This window comes from Felis catus, chromosome B1 (genome assembly GCF_018350175.1).
Source record: "Felis catus isolate Fca126 chromosome B1, F.catus_Fca126_mat1.0, whole genome shotgun sequence".
Classification (NCBI taxonomy): Eukaryota; Metazoa; Chordata; class Mammalia; order Carnivora; family Felidae; genus Felis; species Felis catus.
In genome coordinates, this window is record NC_058371.1 from 187,236,146 (window position 1) to 187,257,297 (window position 21,152).

Genomic DNA, 21,152 nt, shown 5'->3' on the forward strand with positions numbered 1-21,152 from the left:
CCAGGAGCTGTAATGTTAACTCTGCCACTTGGTTTGAATCGGAACCTGGACCAGTCGCCTAACTTGCAGATTTTAGCTTTGGAGAAAATAATGCTGATATCGTAGGGTTTTCGCGAAGTCTCACCGCACAGTGGTCTCACTCACCCGTTCGGCGTTCTGGTCTGTTTCCTGTGGGGACGCGGTGATGGTCAGGTTCGAGAAGGTCCCTGTGCAGGTTTCACCCGGTCATGGCAGACACGGTAAACGCACAGATACCTGAACGGTAGTCTCCCGGCATGAGAGCTGCTCATTAAAACCAGGTGATGCGGCAGTGTTGCGCGCAAAACGTTTTTTCACGCACCGGAGCTGTGAAGCCTGCCACGCGGAATGTTTTCTGCAGAATTGAATGAACGAGTGCGCAGGGTTCGGAGGACACATTGGCGAACAGACTAATGATACTTCGGACAAAATGTGCACAGCGCCTCTGGCATGCCGACTTAGGTGTGATTTCAATGTAAAGGGGACTCAGATTGATGAGTTTTGCAGTGTAGTAGATACTTATTCTTACTTCCTGGGAAGAATTAATTTCGAAACAAGCACTCAATGTTTCATTTGCTGGGAAACCAAAGGATAAACTGGGACAGACTGTGCTAAAACGGGGGTTGACAGACTTTCTCTTTTTCTGTAAAGGACCAGATAGTAAATATTTTAGGCTTGCCTGGCCGCCACAGTCTCTGCTGACACCACTCACCTGCGCCGTCCTGGCATGAAAGCTGCCGCAGACGACATGTGAACAAATGGGCCTGGTTGTGTTCCGATAAAATTTTGAAAAGATTGAAATTTATGTTCCATAGGATTTTCATGTGTCGCAAAAATACCATTCTTTTGATTTTCTTTCAACCATTAAAAATACATAAAAATACATAAAATCCATTTTTGGAGCCTCCCGGCTGTCCGAACAGGTGGTGGGTTGGATTTGGCCACCCTGTGGACTAGAACTTTGAAGAACGTAGGAGTAACCGGATTTCATTAGTGGGATAAATGAAGCAAAGCACTAAAATTCACTTTTGAGGAGTTAGCATTTCTGATTTTAGCTTTTTGCAGGTGCTTCTAAATTTTTAGGACATCTGCCGATTGAGGTTAGTGACTCAGAAGCTTAGCTTAGCCATATTGTCTGTTTTTCTTGTATTTGATAAAGATGTAGCAATAACAAGTATTACTCTACATAATAAGTCTAATGCAGAATCAGTTTGTATTACCAGTTTGTATTGCTTGAGCAAATCAGAAATGTCAAGGGATGGAAAATTTTAGTACACATATTTAAAATGCATACCTTCGGCCCTCTGTATGTCTTTGATCTTTCTATATGAATACCTGAAAAGCTCTCTCTCTCCCTCCTCTGTGTGGTATCCCATTTTGGGGATAACTAACCAATCCTGTATTACTGGAACCAACCTAAATATCCAGTCGTTAAGTTTTACGAATATAGTGCAATGAATACTTTTGTTCTATAAATATGCAATTGCATAATTTAACATATAACATGAAATGTATATTGCACAACTACAAGTATGTCTTTAAGGTAAATTTCCAGAAGTGGAATTAATGGATCAAATACTGTATATGCATTTGAACTTTTGCCTTGCATAGTGTGATTGTATTGATTGATACCAAATTTGAGTGGCTGTTTCCCTCTGAATATAAAGTGTGTTGTCACATTTTTGTTTTTGCTCATTAAGTGAATTATGGTATCTTGTTTTAGTTTTAATTTGCATTTCTGTCATGATTGTGGTTGTATATCCCTTCATATGATTATGATCCATTTGTATTTATTTTCCTTGAACTGTCTTTTTATGGCCTTTGCTAGTTTTTCTATTGGGGATTTTTTTTTTTAAGTGCTTTTTATATGTTTGAGGAATTAGTCCTTTGTTTTTGGTGGTAGTCCCAAGTATTGTATATCTTTTAACTTTGCTTATGATTTTAAAAGTACCAACATTTAAAAAATGTAGCCCTGTTTACTCCTTTTCTTAGTTCTTTAAAATCTTTAATTATTATGACTTGTAAATCTGTCTGCCCCCCCCCCCTTTTTTTGTCTTTATGAGACTGCCTTTGTTTTAACTATGACATTCTCTTAGTCTTCTCCCTTTTTTTTTTTTAATGTTTATTTATTTTTGAGAGAGAAAGAGACAGAGCATGAGTAGGAGAAGGGCAGAGAGAGAGGGAGACAGAATCCAAAACAGGCTCTGGGCTCTGAGCTGCCAGGACAGAGCCCCATGCGGGGCTTGAACCATGAGCTGTGACATCATGACCTGAGCTGAAGTTGGACGCTTAACCGACTGAGCCACCCAGGCACCCCTCCCTTTCTTTCCTAAGGATACTTGTCATTGGATTTAGGACCCAAACTAATTAAGGATGATCTCATCTCAAAACTTTGAACTTCATTACATCTGCAAACATCCTTTTCCATCCTTTTCTTTTTAAGGTCACGTTCCTAGGTTTTGGGTGGACATATCTTTTGGAGAGCCACTGTTCAACCCACTACAAGAACTCCATTTGATTGTTTTTCTGATTTTTTTTCCCTCCAGCGTTGACTTCAAGAATTCGATTCCTGACGTTTGATCTGAATATTTAAAGCTCTTGAAATATATTTTCAGCTCTTCTCAGAAGGAAAATTATTCTGTGCCTTCTGCCATACAGGGTGCGGGTGCTATGAATAGCATAGCATTCCATTCTGGGACTTGGAATAGCGAGTGGCTGAGAACGTGTAATACTTAATTTTTATTTTTTTCTACTCCATAAACTTTTGATTTTTTTTTAAACATGTCTACGTTAAGTCTTACTCCTTTTTTCATGTTTCAGCATAAATGGTATATTGAACTAACTTGCTACTGTGTTCAATGATAACGGGCATCCAAGGCTTCCTGCAGTGTTTAAATTCAAGAGGCATGAGCCCAGAATAGCGCTCCTAAGCATTGTCTGTAGATATGGTAGTGTTATAATATCGTTAGTATAGAACAGAAATGGGTATACATAAGCTTTATAACCTTGGTCAAGTTTTATACTTTTTATTTAGTTACCTCCTGGAAAGCTTGAAGTTTCAGAGATGTCAGCAAAAATATTGATTAGAATGGGTTTTAGGTTTATAATGATACATGATATTATGCCTTTGCTAACTTCACAGTCTTCAGTCTCAAAATTGAGTATAAAAACTGTCTGCAGAGTAAATTTATTCACACTGATCCTGTTTTCTTACACAAAATCCTTAAACAGATCAAGTTATGTATAGACTGAATATATTAACATGAGGTTGTAAACTGTATTTTTAAGGTTACAGTTATAACTTTTTAAGTGTGATAAAATGTCTTCCTTTTTACTCTTCTCAATAAAATCTATCATTTATTGTACTAAAAGCCTTTATGACTGAGCAAAATGACAGTCCTTTCGCTGAAGCAATACTGGATTGCAGTGAATGTAATTCAGCCAGAGCCCTGGATGTTTTTCACAAGCTACTTCCATATTTGGGTTTCATTCTTCACTCAGACACAGGGTACTGATGTCACCAAGCCTGTTACCTGTTAGATTGTGTCATTTTCCTTTGTTTCTTTAACTTTTGGTTTATCGGTTATAAATTCTCAGACACTGTGAAGTTCGTCAGTTTTGCTCATTGAAACATGGATACAGAAATTTAAAAGGGGCTAGAAAGGGATCTGGGTGGTCACTCTGGTCTGATTTTTTTTCCGTCTTAAAGGTGATGAAATTGAAGTCTAACTAGAGAAGTGAACTAAATCATTTATTGCTGGTGAGGTCTCTGTTAAAACTCCGGGCTCTGGATCTCCGCACCATTGTTCATTGGTCTACTTTTAGTGCCTATTTATAGTGCCTGCTAAGTTGCAAACTCTCACTACGTAAACATTTCTTGAATATAAATAAATGAGCATGAGTCTTTAATCTCAGAGCTTCAAGTATTCCTTCGGTTTTTATTTCTAAGATATAATTCTATGCAAAATATCGCAATTTCAAGCTATACCTGCTTATGAAGATTCTTATGTTTATCATCAGGAGAAAAAAAATATTTAAAAAATAAGAGGAGTCTGCTAGATGTTTCCAAAAAACTACAATTATAGGGAATAAGAGAGAAACTAATAGAAGCCTCATCACTAAGGTAGTGATCCATTAGGATGTGTTTCTTCCCAGTCTTTTTTTTTCTTCTTTTTGATCTCTGTATAGATTCTTTTCAGTCAGCAATATCACTTTTGGTGTTTGCTTCTGAACTGAGTGTAAGCATTTTCCTTTTTATCAAGTTTCCTTTGAAAGAATTCTTTTTTAATGGATGCATGAAATTTTGTTTGGATGTGCCATCATTTAACTCTTCCTCTTACATAATGTTGACATGAGGTCGCTGGATGGATATCCCCCTTGTCGGATTTGGTGACATGTTTAGGAGTGATGTTTTGGAGAGCAAGGTGCACCGCCAGGCTGCTTGAGAAAGCTGGTTTCAGTGACCTTTGTGGCCAAAGGTGGGCAAGACTTAGTTTGCTTTTGCTCGAGCCAACCACCTCACTTGGAATTTTGATTGGAGAAAATGGTATTGTATTTTCATGGCAGTTTATTTGGCCACCATGTTTTCTTGGTCCCGATGGTTGATGCCTTGTCTTTGCTTTAGGAACAGCCTTGAGAAGCAAGAGGTTACATGGTAATACACTTGGATTGCAAGAAATGTTGGAACGATGGTGGAAGGGGCTGCCTGGGGGGTGCAGTCAGTTGAACGTCCGATTCTTGATTTCAGCTCAGGTCATGAGCTGGGTTGTGGGATCGAGCTCCGCGTTGGGCTCCACGCTGAGCATAGAGCCTGCTTAAGATTCTCTCTCTCTCTCTCTCTCTCTCTCTCTCTCTGTCTCTCTCTCTCTCTCTCTCTCTCTCCCCCCCTCTCCCTCTCCCTCTCCCTCTCCCTCTCCCTCTCCCTCTCCCTCTCCCTCTCCCTCTCCCTCTCCCTCTCCCTCTCCCTCTCCCTCTCCCTCTCCCTCTCCCTCTCCCTCTCCCTCTCCCTCTCCCTCTGTCTTCTCTCCCCCACCTGTCTCCCCAGCTTGCACTCTCTCTTTAAAAAAAAAAACAACAACCAGAAACAAAAAAATGAAGGAGGATGTGTGACTTAGACGCAGGGAACAGAATCTGAAATTTGATGAATGCTCATTGAGTGTGTCGTGCATTTTCTGATTTCCTTCTGGTGTTTATGAGTAGATATTATTATTCCCGTTTTATGTGTGAGATGTGGACTGACTTACCCAAGATCAATGTAACTTGAAAGCAGTAGAGCTGAGTTTTAAACACGGGTGTCCTTGACTTGAGAGGCTCCTAATAATCATTCCCAAAAAAGGCTCTGAAATATGAACCTGCATGAACAGGGCTTTTTTTTTTTTTTTTTTTTTTTTTTTTAATTCCACTTACATCAAAAGAAATTCAGATGTCAAATGGCTATTTTTGTTTGTTTTAAGACAAATAATCAAAGCTTCTTCTTTTAGGGGCACCTGTGTGGCTTAGTGGGCTAAGCGTCCAACTCTTAATCTCAGCTCAGGTCTTGATCTCAGGGTCATGATTTCAAGCCCTGCATTGGTCTCCATGCTGGGCTCCATGCAGGGGAAAGCCTGCCTAAAAAAAAAAAAAAAAAAAAAAAAAAAAAAATTCTTCATTTAGAATAATAAAAGTAGATAAAATAAAAATGAATGCCTGAAATCGTATGACCCAGAGGCATTCTGTTACTTGTATATACACAGAATTGCTGTGTTGCTCTTTCCAGGAGGGAGGGGCCACTGCTCAACCTTGTGCTCATTGTGAAGAACGGCCCTGAAGTGCGGCATGTGTGTGAGGTGCGTGACGTGAAGTGTGTGATGGAGAACTTTCTTGTCCTTGAGGCCAAGCGTGACTTTCTTGACCTATGTTGGTGTGTGTTGAATGTGGGGTGTAGAGTAGAGATTTTCTGGGTTTGTGATCTGATTCTGGCATTTGCTGGTGTAACTTTGGGCCGTTAACCTAACTAATTCGTCTCTACCTTGGTTTTCTCACTTTATTATTTGATGTCCCCATTCCTCCAAATCAAGTAGCTTTAGCATTTTCACTTTATGGGAAATATTTATTGGCATTTTAGCTGCCAACGGTGCACAGTTACAATGCCTGGAGAGGAAGCAAGATCGTGTACACACAAGTGCCTTCTTGGGCAAGTCCTACTGTGGGGGTGGCTTGACTGACTTCTTGCAATAAGTTCTTGTTTTTAGGTTGTATTTTTATGAACGTTGTACCTGATACATGACATAGAATACTGTGATACAGGTACCTGTGCCCTCTGTACGTGAGGATGTGCAGAAGGCTTATTTTCACACACGGAGGCGCAGTACATTTTCATACCGTTAAATTACAAATAATGTTCAGCGTTGAAATAATATCTAGAGGTTGCTTTATTTCTTTGTAAGATCAGTATTTTATAGAGTGTTACACGTTTTTCTATTAAGTTTCTAGTTTTTAAATAAGCCTTCAACTTACATAAATTGGTTTAATTATATAAACGTATGTGCTGTTCTTCTCATATTGAACTTTAGAGCTATTTTGTGTTCACTTCTATCCCTTTTTACTTTAAAATGATGGGAACAATTTAAGAGGCAACAAGACGTGTGCGCAAGTTATTTTAGGCAGTTTCTCAGAGAGAAGGAAGGTCCTGTTTTTTTCAGGCATCTCAAAGATTATTTGGGTAATAAATGACTTTCTAGAATTTCTCATAGGTTTAAACATAGGGAACTAAATTATTTTGATATTATTGGTGTATGTATATTCCACAACTTACGTTTTTTTGTCTTTTGTTTTTTCCCTGTCATTTTTAGGATTCTGAGTAACAATAAAATATCTGAGCTGAAGAATGGCTCATTTTCTGGGTTAAGTCTCCTTGAAAGATTGTGAGTATTGTTTATTATCTCTTATTGTTATTTCACTTACTGCATTTTTTTTTTTTGCTGTTTATTATGAGCTTTACTTGAGTGAAAGATAATACTAAGTGAATTTTCATTATAAGACTGTTACTAAAAACTTGAGTTTTCCCAACATTTTATTTCAAAAAATTTCAAGAATTTAATGTCAGAAAACAATTCGTTAATTAGATGTTGGCAAATTTGCCGAAAAAGGGCCATATAGTAAATAATTTAGGCTTTGTGGGCCATATGGTCTCTGTCACAGTGCCTCGTTTTCTGCCATCGTAGTGGGAAAGCAACAAGGGACAATAAATACATGAATCATTGTGGAGGCGAAATTATTTGCAACGCAGGCTGAGGTCATGGTTTGCTGATCACTGGTTTTTGGAGCATAGATGCTATTTTGAAATTCTTTCATGACGTGTATGCCTTATAAAATAAGTAGAAATTAAAAAATACATCAAGGGGGGTAACTTTTGGATAAATTTTGATATTTTATTGAATGTGGTAATTTTGTTTTGCTTAGAAATTAGGTCTAGTTTTGCTTATGATCAGATATAAGTAGCACTAATTGTTTTTTTTTTTTTTTTGCCTTGGAGTTTGCACAGTGAATATTTAATTTGTGTGTATTATGAATGATATTTCTTGTTCTTGTTTCAAATTCCCTTATTACTCATACATTTAGGATAACATCTCAAGACATTTTTTTTTCTTTTTTTCTTTTTTTTTTGGGTACGCTTCATGTCCAACGTGGGGCTTGAACTCACGACCCTGAGATCAAGAGTCCCATGTTCTACCTACTGAGCTTGCCAGGCACTCCTTTTCAGATGAATATAAGGCATAGATCTATAAGGAAGCTGGACCGTGAACCTCTCCACTTCTGTTGAATAATAGACTTCTCCTTATTTTCTTAGTTCTCTTTGCTTTACTTTCTCTATTTCTGTGTGGTCTTTCTTGACCGTTTTACCTAGTAGCTTCTACAGTCGAACGTCCACGGACATTTATTGCTCTGATCACTGATGTGTTATTTACACATATACCTAGAGTTTTTATTTATCCTTTTAAAAGTGTCTGTTCTTTTCATTCATCATGTGTCTTTTTTTTTTTTAATATTTATTTTTGGGAGAGCACAAGTGGAGTAGGGGCAGAGAGAGGGAGACAGAGGATCTGAAGCGGGCTCTGTGCTGACAGGCTGACAGCAGTGAGCCAGATCTTGAACTTACCAACTGCAAGATCATGACCTGAGCCGAAGTCAGATGCTTAACTGACTGAGCCACCCAGGTGCCCTGATTTACTGATTTCAAAGCTAAAACCTCTATAGTTTTTGTCATTTCCATACCAACTCCTTGAATAATCTCTTGATTCTTGCTTTCTACCGTTTTCAGAGCTCTTCTCATTTTCCCTCTCTACCAGGTCACCTAACTGACTCTGGACACCTAACTGATGTCCTCTGTCTCTGTGTGTCACTGCCCCCTCCTTGTGATGGAATCCAAACAATATCTTGCCCTTCCTTTATGTCTCTCAACTCTACCTTGTATTCTTCTGTGGTTTTCTTCACTGTAAGATTCTCCTCATGGACTCTGGTTTGCTTTGGGTTCTCCTCATGCTATCTGTGAAGTATCTAGGTAGCTTCTCTTCTCAGACTCTGCAGAGACTTTGGGACTTTGTCTTCGGCTCTCAGTGCCTCACACACAAGCTGTGTGAGTGCAGTGGTTGTCTTTGGGCTGCCATAACAAAATGCTATAGACTAGGTGGCTTAAACAACAGAAATTTATTTCTTCCCAGATCTGGAGGCTAGAAGTTCAAGATCAAGGTGCTGGCAGGGTTGATTTCTTCTAGGGCCTTAAGGGAAGGATCTGTTCCAGGCCTCTCTTGTTGGCTTGTAGATGGCTGTGTTCTCCCTGTGTCTTCCCATGGTCTTTCCTCTTTGTGTGTGTCCACATTTCCTCTTCTTACGAGGACACTAGTCATATTGGATTAGGGCCTATGCCAGTGACCTCATTTTAAGTCGATGACCTTTTTAAAGAACCCATCTCCAAATCCCAAGTCCCATTTTGAGATAAGAGGGGTTACGACTTCAGCATAGGAATTTTGGAGGACACGATTCATCCTGTGACAATGATGTAGCATTTTTGTAAGTTTATTTATGTGTGTTTTCCCTGCCTGTTTGCTAATTACTCTGCCTTGGAAGGATTGACAAAACAGAAAAAAGGATTCAGTGTTTGGCTGTTGAGTTTCAGAAGTCCTAGTCCAGTATAGAAAAGAGATTTGGGAAAAGATAACATAAGAGAAATTTCCTCCTTTCCTAGATACACATTCTGTGGGCTCAGTGGAGAGTTAGAGGGAATGTAGAAAGAGTGTTTATGCTGGCGGGTCCTGAAGAAGGGTCTCTGTCTTTGCTTCCCCACCCTTACCAGGTTTAGGGGAAGGACAGGGAAAATGACCATATAAAACGAATGGATGGTTCTGAATCTAAGGGCAAAGAGCCTCTGAGTCCTCTTTCCTGGAGAGGAAGCAAACCCCCAAATTTCCCAGGACCCAGTGTGATCTAGGAGCAGAACTGGTCACACAGCCATTGAGGCACATGGGCTAGGTCATTCTGTTAGAGTTCCCAGCAGAATGGCCCTTGCTGAACACAGGGATGGGTTGTTCTAAAAGAAGGTAGAAGGATCTGGGCTACTTCTGGGGAACTCAGCCTAAGACATAGCTAGCCACGTAAGTGACTTAAGGTCTTTATGAATGACATCATTTTCAAAATTTTCAGAGTTACTCGAAAATACAGTGTAGCTGATTTTATTCCTTCCCTCGTCATTCCTGGTGCATCTCTCCTTGTGTCTTCCCCCTGTGAACCTGAGAGCCTTTTGTGCGCCAGCACTGGAAGGAAAGCCACTGCCCCAGGGACCCTCAACCAGTGACCGAGAGTGGATGGTGGGTAACCACCTGACCACCTCCCCTCTCAGAAGGGGTGATGCTCTCTGCTGTGCCCCAGGGGAGATCTCCTCACCAGTGCCCCTTGTATTGGCTTCCTTCTCATTAAGGGCTGGCTGGGTTGAATTGACTGGCAGATATGCCCCAGAGGTTGAGGAAACCTACAGGCCAAGCTGTCCCTGGCAGTTCTTTTGAAGAACAGCTTTTTTTTTTAATGCTTGTTTATTTTATTTATTTATTTAAAAAAAATTTTGCCATTTATTTTTGAGACAGAGAGAGACAGAGCATTAGTAGGGGAGGGGGAGAGAGAGAGAGAGAGAGAGAGAGAGAGAGAGAGAGAGAGAGAGAGAGAGAGAGAGACAGGGAGGGAGGGAGGGAGACATAGAATCCGAAGCAGGCTCCAGGCTCCGAGCTGTCAGCACAGAGCCCGATGTGGGGCTCGAACCCTGTGAGATCGTGACCTCGGGCAAAGTTGGACACTTAACCAACTGAGCCACCCAGGCACCCCTGTTTGAAGAATAGCTTCTTCAGAGGATTAATTCTCACTCTCTCTCTCTCTCTCTCTCTCTCTCTCTCTGATATATTAAAACTGGCCTGGGTACACATATTCATTGTAGAGTATTGTGATTCTTCTTATTTGCCACTATTTAGTGACACTCCTCTATAGTCTAATTACTGACACTAAAATTACATACCAGGGAATGTGTTTAACTCCCCACTTTCCATTCCACCCCAAAAGGTGGGTCCAGGTCATGATGGCATCTCTTTGTAGCTATTGCTAGAGCTAGCCTAAGCCAGTAAGAGTGATGAGGGGTATTTAGCTGTGAGAAAGAGGTATGGCTCCTAAGGAATTACAGGAGGAAATAATTCACTCTTTTTCATGACTTTGTGCTTGGAGATAATTTGTGGACCTTGGGATATCCTATCATGGTTGAGGGTCAGCCCGAAGACCAAGTTGACATTCTGAGAAGGGCAGACTCCAGAGGTGGTTGGAACTGACCACTTAGCCTGTCCTGTGTCTTGATTTCCCTTAATGCCAGAGAATTTCCTTTATTGCTGAGGCCTTTTTGAGTAGAAATTTCGGATACTTCAGTTAAAAAGCATCTTTTCTGATACGCTTGGCATTCTTTCCTAAAGGAGTGTGTTCTTTTTCCAAGCACTGTTAAAATACTCCTTTGATTTTGTTAAAGCAATTCTTGTGCACTTTTTCATTTATTTTTTAATGACCCAACATATTTAGATTTAGGTATAGACCCTAAAGTTAGACTCCTGTTCCCTAGGGAAGCTGTGTTTGGTAAGAAAGAGGAGAGATGTTAAATGAGGGAATCTGACTATAAATATCGTTTGGCAATGCCTGATTAATATGACTATTAGTAAGTATTATATAATATGTCAAGGCGTGTTTATTATTAAAGGAAAAGTGTATCTTTAAATCATATTACAGTACTCTGTTATTCATGAGAGGTATAATGTAGAAACACATGTAGTACATCATTGACCACAAATTTATGTACTGCGGTAGCTAAATCAGTACTTGTTGTAGATGCGGTTTAAAATATGAAAAGGGAAACCTATGTTTTTAAAAAATGAAACTGACATATATTTGTTTGCAGAGCTTTTTAGCTCCAATTGGGGGCGCTTGGGTGGCTCAGTGTGTTAAGTGTTTGACTCTTGATTCTGGGCCAGGTCTTGATCTCACTATTTGTGGGTTCGAGCCCTGTGTTGGGGGTCTGTGCTGACAGTGCAAAGCCTGCTTGGAATTCTCTCTCTCCCTTTCTCTCTGCCCCTACCCTGCACAAGTGCTCTCTCTTTCTCTCTCTCTTTCAAAATAAATAAACACTTAAAAAAACACAAAAACATGCCGATTGAATTTTCTCCTGAAATATTGTTTCTCTTTGAGGTGTAGGATTGTGAACAGTTGGGCTAGGGGGAGATAGGGACTACAAAGTTGGGCCTAATGATTAATTGTATTTTCTGGGGATAAAAAATGATTTTTATAATGAAAATTTATAATCATACAGAAAAATTTAAAGAATCATGTAGTAATCTCCCATATCACCAAGTCACTTAACCTGCATGCAAGAAGTAATGATTTGCTGTCTTTTTTTTTTCTTTATACTGGAACATGTGTACACATAGACATGTTTGCTGAATTACTTGAAGGTCAATTGCAGGCATCATGACCCTCTGCCTGTATTAAGAAATGTAAGTGGTTATGAATGCGATGCAGCCGTCTCTCTGTTGCCTGAGTTTATGAATATCATAATGATTCTGTAGCTAGCCGTAATTTACCAAAAAGATTTTTATAGTGAAGGTCAGCTAATGGAATTCTGTCTCTCAGCTATGGTTTGCTTTTTAAAAAAATTTTTTTCTTATCCATTTATCATCTGTCTTTGTCCATTTTGGCTGCTATCACAAAATACCACAAACTGGGTAGCTTGCAAACAACACAGATTTATTTTTCAACAAACATTTAGTTTTGGAGGCTGGCCGGGAGGTGCAAGATCAAGGTGCCTGGAGATTTATTGTTTAGCGAGACAGCTTCTTGGTTGACTGTCACCTCACTTGGTGGAACGGGAGGAGGAAGCTCTCTGGGGTCTCTTTTATAAGGGCATCAGTCTCATTCGTTAGGTCTGTGCCCTCATGACCTAATCACCTCTCAGAGGCCACACCTCCTAATTCCATCACTTTGGGAGTTAGGATTTCAATATGAATTTTTGGAGGACACAGAGATTCAGACCATATCAATTCCATCTATACTCTATATTGTGTGTCTGTCTCTCTCACCGAATAGACAGACATGGACTCTGCCCTTGTGGAACTTCTGGTCTCTCAGTGAAGGTGGTTTAAGCAATCAGTAGAGAGACCTGAGGGCCACATCAGGGCAAGTAAAGGGCACTGTTGTTCAGAGATATTTTTTTAGAAACAGGAATGCTGTTCAAGGTGTAAAGAATGAGTAGGAGTTATGCAAGAAAACCAGGATGGAGGTAAGGGTAGATGTTGGGGGCTATTGGGATGTGTATCAGTGACAGAGCAACCACCTGCCAAGGTCTAGAGGTGAAATAGGACTCTTCATAGAAACATCTTGAAATATGACTAGTAATATGAAGAGAGAGAGGCCAGATGAGGGTGAAAGCAAGGTCTGGGACAGCATGGGAAGTCAGAGTTAGGGTAGGAAAGAAAGAGGGCCAGGGCCACGGAGGACCTTGGAAGTTAAAGAGTTTGGGCTTCCTTCTGAGGGAAATAGAGCTTTCAGATGTTTTCTCCAGCACAGAGACACATTCAGGTTTATGCTTAGGAAGATCACTTTAAATGGAGAGTGGATGAGAGAAACCAGGGCACCAGCCGGAACTGTGTGGGGGTCACAATGGAGAGGAGGAGAGAGAGGTGCATGGCTCTGTGCGTCATTGGAAGCCTGGGCGATAGCACATCTGATAACTTTTTTTCGTATTATAAAATTTATCAAACGCAGAATTTGAAGGAACATTATGTCCAGCACCTTGATTTAACCATTATCAACTTCTTGGCATGTTTGCTTTATATGTCTCCCTCTTGCTCTAGGTGTAAATTAACTCAGTTCCTTCAGAAAATCTCCACTGTATCAATGAGAAAGATGGGTATAAATCCTGAATTCTGGCTTGGCCACTTATTAACACCAAGAATTTGGCCTGATTTCATCATCTTTTTTGCACATGAGTGTCTTCATCTGTAGCAACAGTCGTGTGTCCTAGGATTGGTTGTGAATTCTTAATGGGATGACAGGTGACAGACAACAACTTGCTGAAATTAGTGACTTGTGTAACTGAGGAGCCCAGAGAGTTAGAGCTGGACTTCAGGCTTAACTGGATCCAGGGGCTCAGCATTAATTCTCTTTTCCTATCTTTTGGCTTCATTAGACAGGCTCTTATATACTTTTTTTTTTTAAATAGTCTCAATGCCCAAATGGGGCTTGAACTTATGACACTGAGATCAAGAGTGGGTGCTCTGTTGACTGAGTCAGCCAGGCACCCCCTAGCCAGGCTCTTATAGAAGCAAGAGGGCTCTAAGGTTACCTCTTGACCTCTAATCAAACCACTGGAAATGGCCATTCCCTATCCCCGTCTGTCTCTTCCTCCCTACCCCAGGCCCTAGGTTTAGTTGGACCAGGGTCATGTAATCATACCATTTACTGAGACCACAGTGTTTGAAGAATCTGGATGGAGGTTGATCAAGTGCCATACCTGGAAGGGTGGTACTGGGGGCTCTGGGGCACTGTCCGTCCTATAGTGTGTGTGAAAGAAGTAGGTCTGTGAGAAGAGCAAGGGAGAAGGCGGCAAAAAAAAAAAAAAAAAAAAAAAAAAAAACCAAACAAACTAAAAAAAACCAAAAAAAAAAAAATCCAAAAAAATGTTTAGCACAGTGACTAAAACATTAAATGATTGATAGCAGTCATAGTTTGAGTTCTCCTTGTTAAATTCCGGAACCTTTCATGCTAGCTCTCCTTTCTCACCTCCATCTACTCCAAAGTTTTTGAATTCCTTTTTCCTTAGGAATGAATTTTATTTTTTTCTTTTAACTTAAGTTTTTGAATTTTTGAATGACTAAGCCTTTCCTTTTCTGCTGTGTGCCCTCAAAATGGAGCAGATGGGTAGAGTGTCTCCTTAGGTTTCTGCACTGATGTTAACACTTGGCTGAGTGCTGGTGGGTTTCACATTACTGGGCCAGTATCCTTTTTTTTTTTTTTTTTTTTTAGTCAATTAATTTATTTTCAGAGAGAGAGAGAGAGAGAAAGAGCACAAGCTGGGGAGGAGCAGTGAGGGAGAGGGAGAGACAGATCCCAAGCAGGCTCTGTGTCATCAGTACAGAGCCCGATGGGGGGGCTCGAACCCACAAACCGTGAGATCATAACCTGAGCTGAGATCAAGTCAGACACTTAACCGACTCAGCCTCCCTGGTGCTCCCATTGGGCCAGTATCTTAACCTGAGTTTCCCCAGAAGCTGGTCCTGAGATGAAGTTTGAGTTCAGGTGGTTTATTTGAGAGGTGGTCCCAGAAAGCTCACAAATTAGGGAGGGAAGGGAGGAAGCCAACGCCTGGTGCCTTTGTGAGCAGCTTTGTTGCAGGGAACTGAGCCTGGACCCAGGCCGCTGGGAGCTGCACGGGCACACATCACCCTCATCCCCCTGGAGGCAGAGGATTCTCCCACTCGCCTCTCTCATGGGGCAGGTGCTCTTCTCGGGCCAGTCACACCCTTCACTTCTGACTTCCCTGGAGTGGCCCTTAGGAGCTAGCCAGGAGAGAGCCCACAGGGCAGAGAGGCGTGTGGGGGGAGGTACAGGTCTGGACCCTGCTGTCACAATCTGCCTTAGTATCCGTCTGCCCTGGGCAGGAGTTTGGGGATAAGGGATGCTGGGGGCATGGCATTTGTAGTTGGAACTTATTCTCTCCCTGATTTTCTGTGGAAATCGTTGCACCAAAGACCTCTTTTTCACTCCTAGTTTAGAGGACCTAAAAGCTGGCTGGAAGTTCCAGAAAAGGGTAGGATTCGTGAATTGACCTGAATATCTTTTGAAACTTTTATTATCATCCAATTACATTTTGTGAAGCTACCTGGCCTTTTCAGATACTCTGGGTTACTTTATTTACAAAAAAAATATCTTCGAGGCTATGGTGCAAAAAACCAAAAAGGTCAGCTGCCTGCTTTGGCAAAGCAGTTTTCTTGTGGAGTATAACGTCTGAGCTCTGATTAATGAAATACTCTTACTTAGTAATGGTAATCCAAGCATAGATTTTATGTGTAATAGTTATTTTTTAAAAAGGGATTGCAGGGGTGTCTGGGTGGCTCAGTCAGTTAAGCATCCGGCTTCGGCTCAGGTCGTGATCTCACAGTTCAGGAGTTCAAGCCCTGCATTATACTCTGTGCTGACAGCTCAGAGCTCAGAGCCTGCTTTGGATTCTGTGTCTCCCTCCCTCTCTGCCCCTCTCCTGCTTGCACTCTGTCTCTCTAAAATGAATAGATTTAAAAAAAAATAAAAAAAATAAAAAGGATTGCGGATTACTGGAGTGGTGGTGGTGGTTCAGTTTTAGTTAGAAAAACCTGGCTCTGATTTGGGGAGGAGGGTGGAATTGAAACTGTTCCTCCAGAAGAGTACCTGATGTGTTACAATGGGAGTTAAGACCCAAGAAAGGCAGAACAGGATTTGCCGGAGAGCATGCTGCTCCCAGAATTCACAGACTGCATTTCCAGAGAACCGTTACTGAGTTTCTGGTCAGTGTCTGTCACCCCATATTAAACAGCATGGAGAGTGTGGGAGGCCAGTGTCAGCGACGTATCAAGAATGGCGGACTTTGGGGCCAGTGGGTGGCTCAGTCGGTTAAGCATCTGACTTCAGCTCAGGTCATGATCTCACGGCTTTTGAGTTCGAGCCCTGCATCGGGCTCTGTGCTGACAGCTCGGAGCCTGGAGCCTGCTTTGGATTCTGTCTGCCCCTCTCTCTACCCCTCCCTGGCTTACACTCCGTCTCTCTCAAAAATAAACATTTAAAAAAAAAAAAAGAATGGTGGGCTTAGAGTAAGTGAATGACTACTACCATGTTGTGCATAGGGCCAGTCTTATCAGGATGTTTTTGTGAAGTTTCCAGAAAACCTGTTCAGAAACTAACCCCAGCTTGTAACTGGGATATGGCAATAGTTGGAATGAGCTGTTGGAAAAAAAAAACCCAGCATGTTATGAAGCAGGCCAGATCCCAGTTTTCATTAGCTGATGGGACAGTGAAATTGAATGTGCCTTCCTTCACTGGATGGAAGAAAATCTGTGGCTCAGCGTTCACTACATACAGTAAGACTTCCTCGGGGGTCTTTTCTTAAACACAAGTAGGCAAGGGAAGTCACACGCTTTCTGAGTTAGAGCAGTTTGAAAAGTCAAACATAGGGTTCTCCTCTAATTTATAGACTGCCTGGGCTCAGGCTAAAATCCCATGGTGGAGCAATAGTCACAAAGATCCCAGAGACCTGTCACCTCGGTGTCATGATAACAGGTGGCACCAGTGGTACAAGATCTACTTCCAGGAAGGCCTTTTAAATCTCCAGTAAGTAAGGGACTGAAGGATTCTTTGAGGTGGCACCTGCCCTGCTAGGTTTTATGTTGGTGTTTGCTCTGCATTTCTGTCTTGTTTCCCTAACTCTGTGTGCATCCCTGTGCCACGTATAATTATGTCACATGTGCAAAGGGCAGTGTTGCCATTGTTAGGGGAAGAAGGAAGAAGGGAAGGGTGGGAGAAGTTGCAGAGAGTTTCTGTCCTTAGTCTGACATCCGGTGCCCTGAGAGATGACTGGAAACCACTTGGGACTTCAGTGGGCAAGGTTATGAGTGAGTCTGGCTCGAGGGTCTGGCAAAGCTCAAGTGTGGGCGAGCCCACTGGCAGGAATGTGGTCAGGAAAAATGGGCTTCTCTTCTGCTTTTCTAAGTCCTCCTGTAGTTGACTGTCAGCTGTCTCTGAGGTCTGTGTGAACATCTGTAGGGGGCAACTTGAGTCCCCAGCTGGGCCCAGGCACCCACTGGAGAGCAGCAGCCTTATTAGCAGGTGGCTCACATCCCCTCCGGTGGAGGGATGTGGCTGTGGCGTTCACCACTGGCCCCCAGTGGCGATGCGCTGGCATGGCGTGGCTGTGCACTTGACCCTGGGAGTAAATTGTGCATGCCATCAGCTGCCATTCATTGCCTTGGGGGCTAGTGGATCTTTGCTTTGAGATATATATGGTGAATTATCACATTTTTATTTTACAGGAATCCTAACCATAGAAGCTCAGGGAGGGAAAACTCTGAAAAACCAAATGACATGAACCTTAGAGCATGTATTTTTGAAAATGGTTTTTAAAAATTAAGTTTAATTATGTTCCCACATATAATCTCTGATTTCTTTCGATAACTGAAGTATAGCATACTAAGGAAGAAATTGTAGAAATAATGTATAGGATTGTAGCTTAGCCATAACTTTGAATGTGAATAGTAATAAGGACATACATATCTTTTTTTGACATATGCCTTTATTGTATTCACCAAAAAAGTGATTTTGGAAGCGGATTTCTTGAATTTGGATTCTGGCTCTACTCCTTACTGCTGGGGTTAACCTTTTTGGTGTTAATTTCCTCCCATTGTTGTTTTCTGTATAGCAGGTAAGTGTAGTTTGCCTAACTATTTGTCGCAGTGCTGATATATGAATAACTTTTATTTCTAACAGGGACCTCCGAAACAATCTTATAAGTAGCATAGATCCAGGTGCCTTTTGGGGACTATCATCACTAAAAAGATTGTAAGTATTTGAATTGTTTGCCTATGAATTTAAATTCTTCTTTTTAAAGTAACTGTTAACCTACTTTAAGCTTTACCATGATTAAAAAAGGTGGGTTTTTAACAATTTTTAGTTAACTAGCCAGGACCGTGATGGGGGGGGGGGGGGGGGAAGAGTAATAGAAGTCGTGTAAAAAGTGGTTAATTTGTACAGTAATTTGATTTGTTTCATGGGAGATGGTTGTGTCCTTCATATGCTAATAAAATGATTACTGGCTTTGCCAATGATCATAATATGTAATATGTGAAGGAAGGATTTTAAGTTATAACTGCATTCAAGCTCCATCATATATGCATATCAGTTGAGGCCCCTTTCTATTAATGATTCAAAGTCTATTAGCATGTATATTTTATCTGTGTATTATTATTTCAAAACCTACAGAGCAGGTTTTTAGTACTTTTGAGGCTAAATAACTCCCCTCACCCCTTATTTTGCTGTTTTCACAGCTGCCCTGTGAGCTCATATTTGAGCATGTGAGCTTAATTATTATTAAGTACTGGCTGCTTACCATGGTCTGACTTCCTGGGTAGAACTCACAGACTCTTGGGGGCAACTAGACAATGAAAATATACCCTAACACAGGCACATGTGAGCTGTCACAGATAAAGTTATAGCAATAATAATCCACCAATGACAGGAGCAGCCACCTGGGAGGGGAATGGCCTGTCACAGGAGCAGTTGACCTTCAGATTTGACTTGGCTCCTGAGGGATGAATAATACATACTGAGGAATAACAAAACGGGTGTTCTAAGCAGAATGGACAATGTGGGAGAATATGTCTCTTGGGGTTGAGTTCTTTGGCCAGAGCATGAAGTATATAGCAGGAAAAGACGAGTTATGGAAGTTGGGCTGGTCATGGAGGGATTAAGTTTGGCAGGCTTTTGATGACCTGCCACATTAAAGAACTCTGAATCTCTTCAGACAGGGCGGGCTAGGAGTGCCTGGGTGGCTCGGTCTGACTTTGGTTTTGGCTCATCACGGTTGAGATCGCGCCCAGTGTGGGGCTCTACACTGACAGCACAGAGCCTGCTTGGGATTCTCTCTCTTGTCTGTCCTCCCCGCTGCACTTTCTCTGTCAGAATAAAAATAAACATTAAAAAAAAGTGTGGGGCTAGGAGGACTTTTTGAATACAGAGTTGACATCATATTTCTGATGGCAGCAAGGAGAAACCGGTTAAGCACAGAGTGGTGGGGACAAAGGATATTGGGGATGGGACCTGCTTTCATTCCTCCCTCTGTCCCTCTCTCTCTCTCTCTTTTTTTTTTTTTTTTGGTTTTATACTCTTTTATTTTATTTTTTTTTAAGATTTAATTTTTAAGTTATCTCTATACCAAATGTGGGTCTTGAACCCTGAGATCAAGAGTTGCATCCTCTACAGGCTGAGCCAGCCAGGCACCCCTATCATACTCTTTTATTATTTAACATTTTTAAGGTATTGAGGGTGCCTGCTCATTTTTTTTTATGTCTTTGTTTTCCATATTATTTGTATAGTAAAATCAGCTCTGTTTGTTCTTAGTTGAATCATGTCACGACTTAAATGCTGACAGTGACTTTCCCTCCCAATATTTTTGACGTTCGGTATCTGTCATTCTCTCATTCAAAACTCGTTCCTTTTTACAGTCAGAGCCAGTTGTAAGAGTTGGCCGTGCTACTTTTGCATATTTAAAAAAATTACTTCTACAAATAAATGTTTTTTTCGTCTAAAACGTATCCTCTGAAACCCTTCCTCTCAGTCTCCTCTCTTGGGTTTCTTAGTGTTCAGAATTCTGGAAGATGAAGCATAGTAGGAGTTAAAGGATTCTCTCTTTCTTCATTCTGTAAAATTGTTTAAAATCTCATTCAGACTCTGTAGGAGGAAATTTTATTACCATGGTTTTCATTGAGGGCCCTAGATGGTGGTTCATTGTTTTTATCAGCCATGCGTGCACTCAGGACGCCCAGGGATGTCTGGAGGAGGTCTTGCCCCTGATCAGTTTTCTTCCTCGTGCACTTTGCTCTCCATTATTTTCCAGTTAAGGCTTTTTAACAAGACAAGTCAGAAAAACTGGCCCTTCTGGAGTAGGTCAGTGGTGTTAACGGAGCCTGGAGTTCTGGATAAGGAAGATAAGCATTGGAGGGGAGGGGCATTACGTGGGGCATCAGAGTTGCAGAGGATCAAGGTGTAGAGTTAGGTTTCCAGCCCAGTAAAAGTAGTAACTGAGCACAGCAGTGGATCAGGTGGTGAGACAGAGACCACCATCAGTTCCGTTAAACAAAAATGGAGTCTGTTGTGGGTGCTCAACAGTGAGCCCAGCTCCAAGATACACAGGTAACTCAGGAATCCCTAGAGGGGTTGGCAGACTAGTGGAATCATATACACCGACCAGGAGCCTGGATGTGGGCTTGGGATCTTCTTACAGAGAGCTGGAGCAGTAGCTACAGTGTAGCTCCAAGAGCTTCTACGACTCAGCCGTTCCGACCCAGACGAGGGTGTGGAACTTGGCCATTGAAAGGCTGCAGGCCCCTCTAAACCGGTCACCGGGGAGAGGAGCAGCAGCTTAATACGCTTGTTTTATTACCGAGGCACTTTCTTTGTGCTTCTTACCAGGTGCACATGGACACCATGTTTGGATGGGTCAGTTTGAATCCAGGTGTGGGAACGGGAGTCCTCAAGTAGGAAGCAAGAGAGCTGGTATTAGACTCACCCTATCAGAAATTGGGGCGGATGCTGAACCATCTTTGTTTTATTTTTCCCTCCTGGTGATTCTGACGCTAAAGTTGGGGAACTTCTAGAATAGCTTTCCCTCCAGCTTTTTTTTTTCCCTCTGCGGGTGGGGTGTGACCTCATACTGCCAGATAAGACAACTTCCCTCCTTCTGTGATTGACACCACTGGATCCCAGCCTTTTGGGACGGAAGCTCTTTTTTAGGAAGATAAATGCTAATAATATCTCCATGTAGAGATGGGAATTGAAGGGAACTT

The 21,152-nt window shown here is 41.6% G+C and overlaps 1 protein-coding gene across 3 annotated transcripts in view; it reads left to right on the forward strand.

Annotated features, from left to right (window-relative positions):
- The window catches only part of ADGRA3 (adhesion G protein-coupled receptor A3), a 136,245-nt gene that overhangs the window by 29,647 nt on the left and 85,446 nt on the right, over positions 1-21,152 (forward strand). For 2 of the 3 annotated variants that reach the window (XM_023253254.2, XM_045056541.1), the window contains exons 2-3: positions 6,849-6,920; positions 18,079-18,150. In XM_023253254.2, coding sequence (XP_023109022.1) covers positions 6,849-6,920; positions 18,079-18,150 — 144 coding nt within the window. Of the gene's footprint in view, positions 1-5,817; positions 5,844-6,848; positions 6,921-18,078; positions 18,151-21,152 lie in introns of those variants that run through there. The other variant, XM_045056542.1, reaches the window with a different exon arrangement.